General features: G+C 40.2%; 2 protein-coding genes across 5 annotated transcripts in view; both read right to left on the reverse strand.

Moving 5' to 3' along the window:
* The window catches only part of LOC138700391 (uncharacterized), a 91,870-nt gene that overhangs the window by 66,033 nt on the left and 9,708 nt on the right, over window positions 1-16,129 (reverse strand). Inside the window, exon 1 of one of the 3 annotated variants that reach the window (XM_069826995.1) lies at window positions 13,694-13,827. The exons of the other annotated variants lie outside the window; for them this stretch is intronic. Within the exon in view, the coding sequence (XP_069683096.1) occupies window positions 13,694-13,747 (54 nt within the window). The 5' untranslated portion in view covers window positions 13,748-13,827. Of the gene's footprint in view, window positions 1-13,693; window positions 13,828-16,129 lie in introns of those variants that run through there. 3 annotated transcript variants of the gene reach the window in all.
* LOC138700390 (type-1 angiotensin II receptor-like) lies at window positions 5,412-13,822 on the reverse strand. Of its 2 annotated transcripts, none has more exons than XM_069826992.1 (2): window positions 13,683-13,822; window positions 5,412-7,563 (listed from the first exon to the last, which is right to left on the reverse strand). In XM_069826992.1, the coding sequence occupies exons 1-2, from the start codon at window positions 13,704-13,706 to the stop codon at window positions 5,716-5,718; spliced, it is 1,872 nt and encodes a 623-aa protein (XP_069683093.1). In that variant the 5' UTR covers window positions 13,707-13,822; the 3' UTR covers window positions 5,412-5,715. The 2 variants fall into 2 exon arrangements, with proteins under 2 accessions (XP_069683093.1, XP_069683094.1); XM_069826993.1 differs by having other exon boundaries at window positions 13,679-13,794.

The raw sequence follows: 16,129 nt of genomic DNA on the forward strand, positions 1-16,129 counted from the left end.
ACATTTCATTCGCTCTGACCCACCATCTAACCTGAAAAATGGTAAAGTTTGCCGCTAACCACTTTTGAAGGTGTAAATATCTATTTTGAACAGATCACGAAGTTAGTATTTCCTCCTCCCCCTGCAATTTAAAAACAACTTTGATTTCAAAATTTGTTCCATGCTTTCCTCAGACATTGACCTGCCAATCATAACAATAACAGTGCGATTGATTGACTATCATAGGAGCTACGGCATGATATTCCGCTGTTTACGCGAAATTTTGTTCTCCGCCACGGCTGCGAATATTTCTCGTTGGTGTGGGGAGCCCTTTAGCGAAGTGCATCACAGGCACTATGTTCGATTCAAGGCAGTCGAGTATAACGAAGTTCGACATTCGCCGATGTTCATTCTGCAGAAGGCCTGGCCTTTGTTCCACCTTGTTATAAAAATATTCGCTGTCCTCCACTCTCACCATTTATGTCGTAGAACATATCTTGCGATTAGTTTTTCATATAAAATAAGACGAAGTTTGTAATGTCTTTGTTTCCTCTTTCGTGTTTGAATATTGCACAATACTAGTCTGAACTATGAGCATATGCGTTTTTTTTTATATTTTGTTTGATTTATTTATACGTATTTTTTGTGGATGTTTAGTCATATTAATAACAAGAAAAATTAGCTATACTCACTACTGTGCGTAACTTCCCAAGATCTGTCCTGACATCCTAAAGCATAAAGGCGCAGAGAGAGGAGGAACTAAGACCAAAGGCACCGGGCATATGCAACGAAAGGGAAAGATTGAACAAACGCCAAGGGAGCTTCTGTTCTACAGAGACTCGAACCGAACATAAGGCCTCTGACTGGTTTTCAACAGACTCGGTTATTATACAAATCTGGCTTTCAGGTAGTAGCTCCCTGTAAACCAGGTTTGAATAATTTCAAGGAAAAAATTGTTCCGGAGCCAGGTATCGATCCCAGGACCCTTCGCTTAGCGCGCGAACGCTTTACCGACTGAGCCACCCCAGGAACTAAACACGACACCGTCACAATTTTTTCTTTTCAAAACTGCTTTACAGGGAGCTACTACCTGAAAGCCAGATTTGTATAATACATTCGTTACTGGAGGTACGTTAACAGAAAGCCACAATATAAGTCACACAGTATTGTGTGCACTCACAGTTGAGTTCTGGCGTCTTGTCAGCTCATTTGAGTCGTGTGGATATAAAAGGAAAAATTGTGACGGTGTCGTGTATAGTTCCTGGGGTAGCTCAGTCGGTAGAGCGTTCGCGCGCTAAGCGAAGGGTTCCGGGATCGATACCCGGCTCTGGAACAATTTTTCCTTGAAATTATTCAGACTCGGTTATTGTATTGTTGGGATGCCTATGGAGTAGGGCGAAGTTTGTAGTATCTTGATATCCTCTTCTGTGTTTAGAGAGAGAAGTTCACGCGCAATTGATGTATCCAATATTTGCAGTGTTAGGCTACCTGCAGAAAGGGGACAGTGAATACTGTATAGGCTAATATGGACTTATTCATTCGTTCTCAGTCCATTCATGTGAAACGAGACTACTTAAGCTAAAAATAAACATTGCCAATGCTTTAATTCACTGTAAGTTACTTATAACAAATAGACTTTACTATAGCATTTGCACCACAGTCTAGTATATACAGTCACGAAGCTTGAGTTGTGAGGGTGCTATGAAAAATAGGCTGTGCCGGTACTATTTCACATTGTCTGTAATAAGGCGATAGTAGCGATCCTAGTGGTTAGCAACTATCTATGGATGCATATTTACTACGTATTGAGCTTCGTGACTGTATACTAGACTGTGATTTGCACTTACTTCCATAATATCCTATCCATTTTGTTGCATTATCACCATCTCAGCACTGTTCACAGCAAAAATATAATTCATTAATAGGTTTCTGCAAACCCAGCATTATCCAATCTTTCCTATTTGCTATCATCCTCTTAGTGTCTGCATAGGACCCATACATTAAATGTCATCTATCATTTAGTATATTCTTCTGCTTCCAACTTTGCTCTCGTTCACCAGGCCTTCCAGTGCATCCTTCAGTAGACAAATGTAATGCATGCATTTAATTCTGACAGTTCAGTTTCTTAGCACACACCGTACATACTGTTATTGATGTAGCTACAATGGATTTCGTGGGTATTAGTAAGGAAAGTAATGTAAATGAATGCATTATATCTTATGTAGCTGTAATTTTAATGTTTATTCTGTGACATAACATGTTTTAGAGCATGATATAAATATCAATACCTATGTATTCAAGGGATACAATTCGTAAATGAATTCAATGAAACAAACATAAAACCTTAAACACACACGTAAAATAACAAATCAATCAGAATTGTAAAGGACATCAATATCTCCGTTCTTAACATTAAAATTTAAATTGGTTATTAAAACGACGCTCTATTAACTACCTAGCGTCGGGAACTGCTTTCGAAATGCTAGAGAAATCCAGAAAAAAGATAATGGACCAAAATGGCATTGCAGCTTTGAATCGTACCAGCTAACCCTAGACCACGCCGGTGAAAACAATGAATTTATTTGTTCTGTTATGTAAGCATATATTATTGTGTCAGGTTACGAAAAATTGATAACTCGGAAAAAAAAAATAGATATATAAGCTATAATAGGTGGAGTTTGTGATAACACGTGACTGTCATATTCTAATCAAAGGAATATTTGCATACATGACATGCTATAGTCTGGCAGTGTTGCGAGGAAATTCCCAGCCTGCCGTGACTCTTTTCCTCCACTCTGTGTCCTACAGGGCATTCTAGATGGTTCAGTATGCGCCTGAGTGGCAGATAATACGCCATGACAGTTCAGTACCCACTGTCTTGCAGTTAAAATTCCATAATCTTCAATTTTTTAAATAATTCTATTAAAATTGTCCTTTTTGCACATACCTTGATTGCAAGAAATGTTGGAAATGATTCCCCTGCACCGTTACACATTCTATGAATCACTTCAGAAAATTGGCATTTACATGTACTGAACAAGTTCTTTGTGATCCACCCAATGTCTCTTTCGATACTGTCTTTCAGTTTCTGAATTGTGTGAGCACTACTTTTATAAACTTTATTTTTTAGGTTATCTGTAAATAAAATATGTCCCGCATCTTGGCGTCGAGGTCTAAGGCATCCTGCCCAGGACTCGCGATACAGAATGAGTGCTGGTAGGGGTCCTCATGGGAGAAGAAATTTTCTCATGAAATTTTGGCCAGTGTATGGGATCTGTGCGCACCCGGCATCGTGATGCACTTGGAGAGCTACAATAGGTAGCGAAAATCTGGTTTCGCAACCCAGCTGTAATGGCTGGGGGAATCATCGTGCTACCGACACGATACATCCACACTAGTTGGATGATCGTCCACCTCTGCTTCGACATGTGGCCGTGAGGCCAGCAGCCGGCTGGTCGGTCTTGGCCCTTCATGAGCTGTAGCACCATGTATTTTTTTGGATAAATAAAATACATAAGTTGACAAATTGGGAGATTTTGGGAACCAAAACCCTTCACTTAAAAAACTATTTTCGAATATTTCTCGATATATTACAATGTCCCATATGCCATATTGAAGCTGCCAAATCCTGCTGGTAATAGACCTATGCGAACTGATAGTCAGTACAACTCTGTTTACAAAAGAAAAAAGAAAAATACTTTTAGTACATCTTATTTGTATTTTTCGACATTATTTATGTAGCCAATTATATAATTCTTTGGGTACTTACAGCACATTACACACCAATTTTTTCATCGTGTAGGGAAGTCTTGTGAAAGATGTAGGCATTTTCTGTGTTTCAATACCTATTAATTCGAGTAATTACATGATCACGCAAAGGACACCATGCGTATTCAGTGAAATATATTAGTTCGGGATTCAGTATAACTTCGGCAAAATTCTGCAAGGCTCAATATTGTTATAGAAATTCACATGACGAACAGCATCTGTATGTAAGAGTTCATGCACTATCATCGCACTGCAAGATTTCATTTTAAGAAATAATAATAATAATAATAATAATAATAATAATAATAATAATAATTATTATTATTATTATAATCCGTGGCACTATAGCCCACAAAGGGCAAAGACCGACCAGCCGGCTGCTGGCCTCACGGCCACATGCTGAAGCAGAGGTGGACGATCATCCAACCAGTGTGGAGGTATCGTGTAGTTAGCACAATGACCCTCTGCCATTATGGCTGGTTTGCATAACCGGATTTCGTTACCTATCGTAGCTTCCCAAGTGCATCACGATGCTAAGTGGGCACCGATCCCACAAACTGGCCGAAATTTCATGAGAAAATTTCTTTTCCCATTCCGTAACGCGAGTCCTAGGTAGGATGCCTTAGACCACGATGCCACAACGCGGAACTTTTAAGAAATCAAGTGTACCTAAATGCTGAGGTTTCACAGATGCCTGTTTCTTGTACAAGTCGATGGAGAAATTTTGGGGGCATATGTGCTAATCTTAGTCTTATTTTATAGTTTTGCTCTGTAAGAATATTACGTCTATTATTTGTCATTTTATTTAATACTGAACCTGTTTCCCTAAACATGTTTAACAATCTTCAGTATCACAGTTCTTTGTAGAGCAGAAACACCTGGAAATTTTCTAGAAAATCTCCTTCTTACTTTCCAGCAATTACTTTTTTCATCTAAGTCTACACCATGAAAATTCTTTGCTGGAGTGTAAACATTTCCGGTCCCACTTATATAAACTACACCATCATCACTCTCTTCCACATCTGAATAAGCTGACACCAAGGTCTGCACAGACAGCCTGGAAGTCATTGAACACAGGGATCCAATTTAACGTGACCTGCTAGGCCACGTGACCTCGTAGTGAATCATTTGGAAAGTTCTGTACTTCGCTATACAGCATGTCATTTTTTAAATTCCTTATTATTCATTTTTACACAATGAATTTGATATTTAGACCTATACTTTTCAGTTATTAAAGTTATTGCGACTGAAACTTTGTATATCTGAATGAGCTGCACATGAAGAAAATATGGAATCATCACCAGTAAAAGAGATAATATTGTCTGCATTACAAGCCACGGAGGCCCACAAAGTAGTGGGAGATTAAAGCTCGCATATCTACAAACAATCCACATCAGCAGTGACACGAATGCTTGCTGCCTTCATCCCAAGGAAATGATCTGGCACGCATTTCTCTTAACATTCAGTGAAACTTGGCAACACAGTACAGCAAGGATTACATGAATGCAGAAAATACACAAGACCATTGAGAAATGGATCTTCCGGCTTGCAGAGAACGATATCAACCACGATGCTACCCTCCTCACCTTGTAACGGTATGTAATCTGGACCATTTGCATCTCCCTTCGTTTTCCCTTATGTAACTTAGTGTCCAGCCCCAATACTGTTTCTGACTTCGGCTTCGCACGAGGTTGTTTTTTTTTTAAATTTTATTGTGTTATTTTACGACGCTGTATCAACACCTAGGCTATTTAGCGTCTGAATGAAATGAAGGTGATAATGCTGGTGAAATGAGTCCGGGGTCCAGCACCGAAAATTACCCAGCGTTTGCTCGTATTGGGTTGAGGGAAAACACCGGAAAAAACCTCAACCAGGTAACTTGTCCCGACCGGGATTCGAACCCGGGCCATCTGGTTTCGCGGCCAGACGCACTGACCGTTACTCCACAGGTGTGGACACGACGTAGCTTTACAGTCTGGACTCCAGAGTACTTGTTGAAGTGTTCAAGTTAACTTGTTCAATATTTGTAAATCTGCCACAAAATAAATACTTTTTCATGTATTTTCTGAATTTTTTACTTGCCACGAACACTGCAATGGGATTGAAACAAGCATTCATAAAAGTGAGGGTGAAAGTGACTGAATATATAATCTCAAGCACGGAGTCCTCTGTTTGAAGACTTATCCAAGTAGCAAGGAAGGAGAAAACAGTGTAGGGCACATATGAAAATGCAAAAACCACTGAGAGGGCAATGAGGACATTGGTGCTGACGGTACGCGCTCGCTTCAGCTTCTCCAAGCCCACCCCTTCGCCGGGAAGGTCTCGAACACTTTTCTTGATCATGCAAGTAGTTGCACTTGAAGAGATGACAATTGTGATGAAAGGGATGATAAAGCAAGTCATGAGATTGGTTAAAGACATGTTCCTGTCAAACGTATCATCGTTGGCAGCTCCATTAACACAGCCATCGTATGACAGAGTGGCATTAAAGGTGGGGTAAATGGAGAGCATAACAGAGACCACCCACACGGAGACGAGGCTCACAACTGATTGGAGAGTCCCGAAAAGTGAACAGTTCAAACCACGCAATTTCGGCATACAAGTCAGGACAATACACCTCTGGACATTGATTACAACTATCGTATAGACACTAGCGTAGAAACTCATGTTACCTAACAATGTGTAAACTCTGCACATTCCCAAGCCGTATTCCCAGGACCCCTGTATGAGCACCAAGTCATAAAGGAAAATGTTCATCAGGAGTGACAAGAAATCGGCTACATTCAAATTCAGAACCATTAAATTTGGGGAGGTAAGCATTTCTTTGTGTTTTATGAACACGATGAGAAGGACAGAGTTGCCAACAATCCCAATAAACAACACTACACTGTCAATAGCAATCTGTATTACAAACCTCATGTTCCTACTCTCTAGCAATCCCTCATAGTGGCTTAGGCACTCTTCGTAATTATTCACTTCAATATTCCAGTGATTCAGATCAAGTAAGTTACTTTCAAAGTGCAGTTCTGGTCCCCATGAACTCTCAAGGTGTAACATTGCTCGTATTATGTTTTTCAGTAAACTAATACCTTCTCTACATTTCTCTACAATAGATATCAATGGCTTCAGCTGTAAACTGTTATTGTATTCTTCTATTTCCATGGCTAGTGAAGTGTTATCTTTTTCAAACGTATGGATAAGGTTAATCACACTGTCGATTTTGGCGATAAACGAAGTGGTATTTTGCATTCTTTCCCACGTCTCCTCATATTTCTTTGTATGGCTGCTATCAAATTCCTTGTAAGATGTTTCATTTTGGATTTCCATAAGTTTCCTCAATAGATGTGATCTTCGCACCAGTTCTGAAAGCATATCTAGACATTCCTGAGTCTTATTTACTGCAATCAGTTCCTCACTCTGATTTCCAGAAGACAAAATTTCACTGACCAAGCTCTCAGCTTCTTTCTCCAAGGCTTGGATTCGAGAATCAAGTTCCATTATATTCTCGTACTCCTCTTCCTCTTTATCTTTGCTGCTGAAAGCAACAGATGCTTTGTTAGGATAAGAAATTGGACGATGTTTACTTCCATCCATTTTACCTCTTCCTTCAGTTATTTGCATAACTTCTACGTCGTTTGACTTAATTACAGGAGTTGTCAAGTTAGAATTGAACGAAAGCGAGATCCTGGCATCTTGTCCGAGGCGGAAGATGGGGCCCATCCCTTCCACAGCAGCTCCGTCAACCACAACTGCTGATAAAAATACAAGCGATGCAGCAGAGAGGATCCGGAATGTGAACACATGTGGCGAATGTGACTGTAAAAAAAAAAAAACTTTCATTTTTGTAACACAAAGCTAGTAATTTTAATTGTACTACGTGTGCTGAATTCGGTAGAATGATAGCACACTACTATTTGGAGTCAATTTTTTCATCTGTTACTTCAAAACTATACAACAGGAGCAAAACAATTTACTAACGTTAAAATAAGAAGAAGCACTTCCATTTCCACTACACAAAATATACATTTTTATGACCCAAAAAGTAAGGTATACATTGTTCAGTTAAAGTAATATCATGCAGTAACTTTCACATAAATTTACTTTAAATGCCCATTCCTATAATGTATCGTAATAATAGCTACTTTCTAAAACCAGTTTTCTGGAGTATTTACGGATATTGATACTACAAAGTGGTTAAAATGCCATTCATTGTATTATATACAAAGAGACCACGAAAAAGTATCCCCATACACGAATTGCAACTGAATGCGGACTGAATGGTAACAACGAAGAACAAGTGACGACATAAGCCCAACAATGAGTAACATTGTTAATTACTTCATTTTTTTCTCTCACTTGTACGGAGGGGGGACCCGAAGGCTTCATACATAATTTACAAATTGAAAGAGTAAAATGCAGCACAACAATGAACGCTTTCCCGCGATAAAGCTGTACAGAGAATCAGCGTTACAATTTTGAGACCCAATGTATAATACAATATAAAATACGGTGGCCGGGTAGATAAGTTGGCTTAAAAATAAACCTACGAACTAGAAGGTCCTGTGTTCAATTCTAGGTACTTTATCTTGCTGCCAAAACTTCCAAAACAGTTCCAAGGTTCACTCAACATTCTATCAAAATGACTACCGGGACATCGTCAGTAGTTTTTTAATTGGTTATTTTACGACACTTTATCAACTGCTGTAGTTATCTCGCGTCTGAGTGAGGTGAAGGTGACAATGCTAGCGGGATCCAGCATCGAAAGTTACCCAGAAATTGCTCTTAATGAGTTGAGGAAAAACTCCGGAAAAAACCTCAATCTGGGAATTGCCACAACCAAGATTTGAACTCAGGCCCGCTCATTTCACGGTCAGAGGGGGAAGGAGTGGGAGGGGAGAGGGGAAAGAAGGGGGACAAAGAGAAAGGGATATATATATACACATACAGTATATTATTTTTTATTTTAGTAGGTTATTTTACGGCACTTTATCAACATCCTAGGTTATTTAGTGTCTGAATGAGATCAAGGTGATAATGCTCGTGAAATGAGTCCGGAGTCCAGCACCGAAAGTTACCCAGAAATTGCTCTTAATGAGTTGAGGGAAAACCCCGGAAAAAACCTCCAACCAAGTAACTTGCCCCGACCGGGAATCGAATCCGGGCCACCTGGTTTCGTGGCCAGACGTGCTAACCGTTTTATATATATATATATATATATATATATATATATATATATATATATATATATATATATATTCACAAGGAAGTGTCTTATGGAAGAAAAAAACTGTGATTTTATCCAAAACTATTGATAATAATCGGACAAATGTAGGCCTATATATGAACATTTTTCTTCGAAATGATATCAGAAATCAGACCCTAGAGTATGACACGAACGTCGTGGATCAGCATTCATATTCACAGTGTTCTGCCCAAGAGTAGATCTTCATTGCAATCCCAGCATTCTTCAATATTTTCTATTTTCAGCATTCCTCATAATCTACGCATACAATCCATGTTTCTTAATGTTGTCTATCATCTGATATTTTCTTCTGTCCCGAACTTTCTCCGGGTTCACGATTCCTTCCAGGGCATCCTTCAGTAGGCAGTTTCTTCTCAGCCCGTGAACCAACCAATTCCTTTTTCTCTTCCTCATCAGTTTCAGCATCATTCTTTCTTCATCCACTCTTTCTAGCACAGTTTCGTGTATTATTCTGTCTGTTCATTTTACACGGTCCATTCTTCTTCATATCCAGATTTCAAATGTTTCTAGTCGGCTTAGTTCACCTCATCGTAATATCCATGTTTTTGCTATAAAATACCACAGACCACACAAAGCACTTCACTAGTCTCTTCCTTAGTTCTTTTTCCAAAGGTCCACAAAAGATGTTCCTTATTCTATTAAAAGCTACCTTTGGCATTCTCTTAAGAACAGGAATAGGAACAAACTAGCCTATATAGAGGGACTGAAAATTAAGGAAAGCAAAGAAACAAATGATAACTTCTGTGAGGATAGGAGAGTAGGAGAGAAAGTAAGAGGAGACAAGAGTGAAGACATTTTATTTAATTAAGGAATGTGAGAATCATCATTAGTGCTAAATCATGATAATTGGAGCAGCTCTAGACAGAAGGAACAAATCTAGAGGAATAGTGATGAAAAGAAAAGGTGGTGATAAAGCGTGGAAAATAGTCGTAATGCAAGTTGAAGGTAAGTTAAAAATGACATTACCTTGTATCAAGGTGAAAAAGTAGAATGTTATGAATTTTCGGTTAAGAGTCAGGGGCAGCTGGTGACAAAAATATGCTACAACTTGATCACACACAAACATGAAGTATAACACGCAACTAATCTAACGTCGAAAATTAAATTCATACCACGCTCTTTCCTAATGCAGAATTCCTCTGTTATTCTGCTGCTGAATTCTTCCATTGCAGACACAATCTTCTTCTCAGTTGATAGCACACCAAGTGCAGCGATGCTTTCCTGGGACATAAGAAGGTTCAGTATCTTCATTACCACATATCCAACTGTTGTCATATTCTATCCTGTGAAATGTTTTGTTGTACGCACCGTATTTCCCGCCTTTTGTTTTCTGATTTATAATCAAATTAAATGTAGCCCTTTCCAACCGTTTCACTTCAATTTTTTTCCTTCCATATTTCTCATTGAGAATGAATTACAAATAAAATAAATTATTAATATAAAAGTTATTTACCAATAAAGGAATATATAATAAAGCAAGAAAATTATAAATATAAAATATACCAACCAATAAAGGTGTTAACAAACTCCTGACTGAATTCATTTCAGTCCACAGAATAACACTGATAGTAAAACTCAGGAAGACAATGAAATATATTTGTTAACCTTAATAATCACAATGAACTCATTGCATCGTCAGCTGTAATAGTAATAGTAATAATAATAATAATAATAATAATAATAATAATAATAATAATAATAATAATATCTGTTATAACGTAAGACAATAACATCATTCAACCTTAATTCTCAGAGGGGAAAAAGAATATCCACAAATGATATACAATGCAGTCACTTTTAAATATTCTTCATTATTAAACTTAATTGTAAGCTCGGCATCAGCTCGTGGAATTGCTGGCAGATCAAGAATATTTCAATCACTACTACTGATGGTTCCAACCAACCCCAGGTTCGGGGTTCGGTTCTAGTGGGAAAATAGCGCACTGCTGACCAGATTCTCACGCTAATGCTGGGAACTACGTCATTCGCCTGAGGGTGTCTTAACCTCCGTCAACATTCAATGCGCGCGCAGCTCTCGCTACAGTGAGACTCAGCACACTCTCTAACTGTTTGCAACCCAACGCCATCTGAATGTTTTCACAGAATAATATTACTCGCGGTTACATCACCAACAACAACATTTATTTTAATAAAATTACGAGTGTGTGTTTCGGGCAAATTTCAGAATTAGCAGCGTGGACCCGAGAACAATTCACACAGTGCTCGCGCCGGCACTTGGGAATTCCCCACGGTCAGCACCGCCGCACTTTGCACGTATGATGTTGTTAGTGCAACGTTTTTGCGTATGTGCGAACCGCTGGCACCTAAAGCACCGCACTGGGTTCGGCACATACCCACGAACTGGGGCACGCCCGTACCCGACAAGGATGTATTCTGGTAGCACGGGCTTTTCGAAGGTAAAAAAGACAGTGCTGAGGGGACAGTCTGTCCGTCCGTCCGCCAGTTCTAGTTCGATCTCTTCATCAGACATGCCGTCCAAGAATCCGTATGCACAACTCCCCGCGTGGTGCCGTTGGACTTTAATAGGGAAGACCCAGCAACTTGGCTTTCAACAGTGTCTCACTCTGTTTTGGAGATATAGTCTCGATGAGGAGACTGCCGTTGCGTAGTCCAGTTGCATTTTTGACCTTGCCTACGAGTCCGTCGAGCGCGCGTCTCACGTAAGATGGACTGATGTTTCTCATAGTTTTACCAATCCATCCAGTGTTATACTAATACACGGCACTTTAACCGTCACTTTCTCAGGGTCCAGATCCACAGCAATATTCGTCACATGACCAGCAGTCTATCTTTTGCCAATCTTTCTTTCTTGTCAACTTGCTGTTCTAAAGGAGGGAGGCGAGGAGCGCGAACAGGCCATTTTAAAACTGGCCCCCTCCTGCGGAACTGTCGGCGTCAGGGGGGGGACACGGAAGAAAAAGACAACTTAGAAATTATTCTCGATGTGTGCTGGGCAATTGGCCATGGGAATCCCCCACAGCCCGATCCCAAGCAACCCACCTCACGCAAGTTACCCTTCAAACTGGGCATTACACACCTCATGGCAAGTCTTACATCAGAGGCGAGACGCAATTTTATGCCCCTACCACGGGAATAACCGCCCGTGGCTCCCCACTCTACACTGAACAATCGCAGGACTACCCGGCTAACTCCGACCTCGCCCACCAAAGCCGAATAATCAGAGACTTGTGGTTGATTACATTACGACACCCATTTGTCAGCAGTAACACGTCGGAGCGAATGTACCCCCCTGACGAGCAGAGTAGGTCACGGGGGGGTCTATATCGCCCCAGGCCCCGATTGGGTTATTTTATTTTATTTTTTTTTACGACGCTGTATCAACATCTAGGTTATTTAGCGTCTGAATGATATGAAGGTGATAATGCCGGTGAAATGAGTCCGGGGTCCAGCACCGAAAGTTACCCAGCATTTGCTCGTATTGGGTTGAGGGAAAACCCCAGAAAAACTCTCAACCAGGTAACTTGCCCCAACCGGGATTCGAACCCGGGTCACCTGGTTTCGCAGCCAGACGCGCTGACCGTTACTCCACAGGTGTGGACTCCCGATTGGGGCTCTACGTGAATGTACATGACTACTGGTCCGGAATCCGCACCTAGACTTGCATATAGGGGCAGTATGCAGGGTCCACTATTGCTTGTTGCTGGGCGCCCTGTCGGGCCACACAATTCGGAAACCGTGGGACAGGACTACGCAGATAGGAAAGATCCCCGCTCGTGAGACTGGAGTTATAATCCTAAGAAACAAGCTAAGAATGAATATAAATAACTAGTAGAGGAAGATGTATGTAAGCCTCACCAGGCAATCTTAACAAATCCCGTCATGTAGGCGAACGTGGCAGAAACAAAACAGCGGGGACGGAGAGGTGAAAATGACTGTGATGATGTGGTGAGCGTTCCGCATGCAATGTGGCCAGCGAAGATAAATATAGCGATGAAAAAGAAGAGAGAATGAAAATGGCTGGGTGGTGATAATGTACGAAAAGAACAGCACGAGAGCCACCATTGCATCCCCCGGTCAGTTTCAGACATCATTTTATACAAGAAACGAACATTTAAAATGTTATCGATATTAAAATGCATGGCTGCTTTAATGAAATTATAAACACAGACCCTATTTGTATCATCTCGGATATGGTAAAGCAATCATTCAAACTTTTTCTCTGGACATTCACCCTCGCGATAAAGGTGGGACTTACGGCTGATAGCTGCTATTCTTTAAGGAAGGACTCTGTAGTATCGGAAAAATTCCTATCCAGAGGGTTTAAACTTCCACTAAAATAAAATAGAATGTAGAAATAATTGGCTACAATTACGATGATCGATATCTCCTACAATAACGTTACATATCTTACATAAAGTAAAGATTCGTTTGGATATAGAATGGAAACAAAATCCGACCGATTATTTAGGAAAAAGCACTTGATACACAGACAAAGGCGGACAGCAAAGGGATAGACTGCGTGCTAATACCACATTTTTGGTATTAGAAACCGAAAACACATTTCCATGAAATTAAAAAAAAAAACTATTTTTAGCAACACTTTATTATTTTTGTTTTACTTTCGTGTAATGAGAAAGTGACAAAATCTGGTCTCAACCTTTCAAAGTTAGTAATATCGTGCTGTACCTACAACGTACGAACCTCCTTGACACATGCTGATGTAGGCACATGCCTTTCACGAATCCTTGTAATCATAGCGAAATGCTGCAGCCACCATTTAATAGCATTCTTGAACACAAATCCTACGACTCCGTCACACAAATAGATGCTCGACCTCCATTGCACCTTCCACACGTCACGTCCGACTTCCCAGGTCGGTATGAGAGACTGGAGAAATCTCTCATGCAGATGAACCCTGTGACGTCAACCTCAAGCAGAAAGCAGCCACGGTCTCCAGTGTGTCATCTTCCGACTGGTGTGTAAGCTGCTGTAGGGGCTCCTGCGGTGAGCAGTAAAGCCGTATTATTTGCCACCAGTAAAGACATTAACATTATGAATGGACACGGGCTCTGCCCAAATGATAAACTCAGATACTAATTCACTCTACAGTTTTGGGACTACACGCCCAGACGCAGGGAACCGGTTTACTCACACATTATTACGTCATTCCGCATTCCCTCCCAGTCTATTTTTTCATTTCTCAAACTTACGGAACCTTCACTAAGTCAGAAGTGAATAGACTGGATAGACGAGCATGGAAGACGCTTGCGGACGAAGCCACAAACTTCGAGTTTTAAATAGCCATGGTTGCAACTGTACTGTAAAAGCGGCCTAACCTACATAACACCTCAACACTCAATAACGTCTACAGTTAAGAGCGATCACTGAAGAAGAGACACATAAATCATTGTTGTGTAGCCAAATAGGACACATTTTTGTACTCTGCTTAGCACTTGAAAGTACTTTTGTAATAAAATACTATGACTGACTTAAATTATAACTCACACAATGCCTACCCACTAACTTGGAACGATCATTAAATAGAATGACTGGAGAATAAATGTTTCGTCATATTTGAATTTTCTAATCAGCGCTTCGTACATTATACTGTACTGTAGGCTATGTAAATCCTATTCACTTGTGAACTGTATGCTGTTGTCATATTCATTCTCGTTCCAAGAAATATGACGTAGTTTTTAATAACTTTACATTCGAGAACGTAATGTCAAGAACAGAAGCATTGGTAGAGATGCTATACGGAACATAACATATTGTATCAAGTTGGTACAACTCAATGCGTGTATCGCGTCATTTATCTCCAGGATAGAATCGTTTCATCACATGCGTCGTGGTGACTTTAGAGTTAGCGTCTTTACGCAAATATTCCTTCAATTAGCGACAATAAAGAGAAACCAACAAAGGGGCCCCTTTTATACTGAATGTCTGTGTTGCCAAGTTTACTAATGTATAGAATACCGGTATGTCACTACTTTCAATTTAGCAGTAATTTAGCTGGGACACGGGAAGTTCGCTATGTTACTTTTTCATTGATGCAGCAAAATCAGGGTTTGAATACTTTCGCGGAGATACACGTCAACTGGTTTGGGCATCACGTCCATCTGTTCGTCTCCATAGCGATTTGTTACAAAATATTGGTCGGATTTTGTTGGTATTCAGTAGCTTATTTATATTACAAATGGCTTTTAAGGAACCCGGAAGTTCATTGCCGCCCTCACATAGACCCGCCATCGGTCCCTATTCTGAGCAAGATTAATCCAGTCTCTATCATCGTATCCCATCTCCCTCAAATCCATTTTATATTATCCTCCCACCTATGTGTCGGCCTCCTCGAAGGTCTTTTTCCCTCCGGTCTCCTAACACACTATATGCATTTCTGGATTCGCCCATACGTGCTACATGCCCTGCCCATCTCAAACGTCTGGATTTAATATTCCTAATTATGTCAGGTGATGAATACAATGCGTGCAGTTCTGCGTTGATAGTAGGTATTCAGTAGCTATGAGTAAAAAGTCCGAGAATAATGCACAAGAAATATCGTGTAATACTTTATTACAAAATATTAATGGTTCTATACTTGAAATAAAAAAAGAATAGTGGATCCCAACTTCAATAATCATTACACGACTTTCTTTGTAATTGGTTGTACAATGTAGAAGAACCTAAAAATTGAGGTGGCTCACGTCCAGTGACGGCCGAAGGCCATTCTGTCAAGTGGGGCACAACCTTAATGATGAACCCTGAAAATTAAAAACATATAAAACCAATTTATGTGCACTAATCTTTGTAATTCTTGTAGATGAGCTCCATGTTTCGGTTCTTTCTGCGAGAAAAACCTCTATAACTCTATTGTTGAAGTTCGGAATAGAATGTAGCATCTTTCTCTGAATTGAGAGCACTGCTACCCCCAGAGGAAAGTTAAATGGAATTCTAAGCGTAATTCACAGAAATGCGCTGATTCTCACTCGTTCGTACTCACAGATCACGCAACTGCCTGCCTTCTTACTACCGCAGCACTAGACTTGGGGAAACTCAGTTGAAAACTGTAGTGTGCACTGAAGGCGGCAAAACGCCCGCCAAGATTCTCTGTTGTCAGTGACAAAGCTTTTTGAGAACTGC

The sequence above is a fragment of the Periplaneta americana genome, chromosome 5 (assembly GCF_040183065.1).
Source record: "Periplaneta americana isolate PAMFEO1 chromosome 5, P.americana_PAMFEO1_priV1, whole genome shotgun sequence".
Lineage (NCBI taxonomy): Eukaryota > Metazoa > Arthropoda > Insecta > Blattodea > Blattidae > Periplaneta > Periplaneta americana.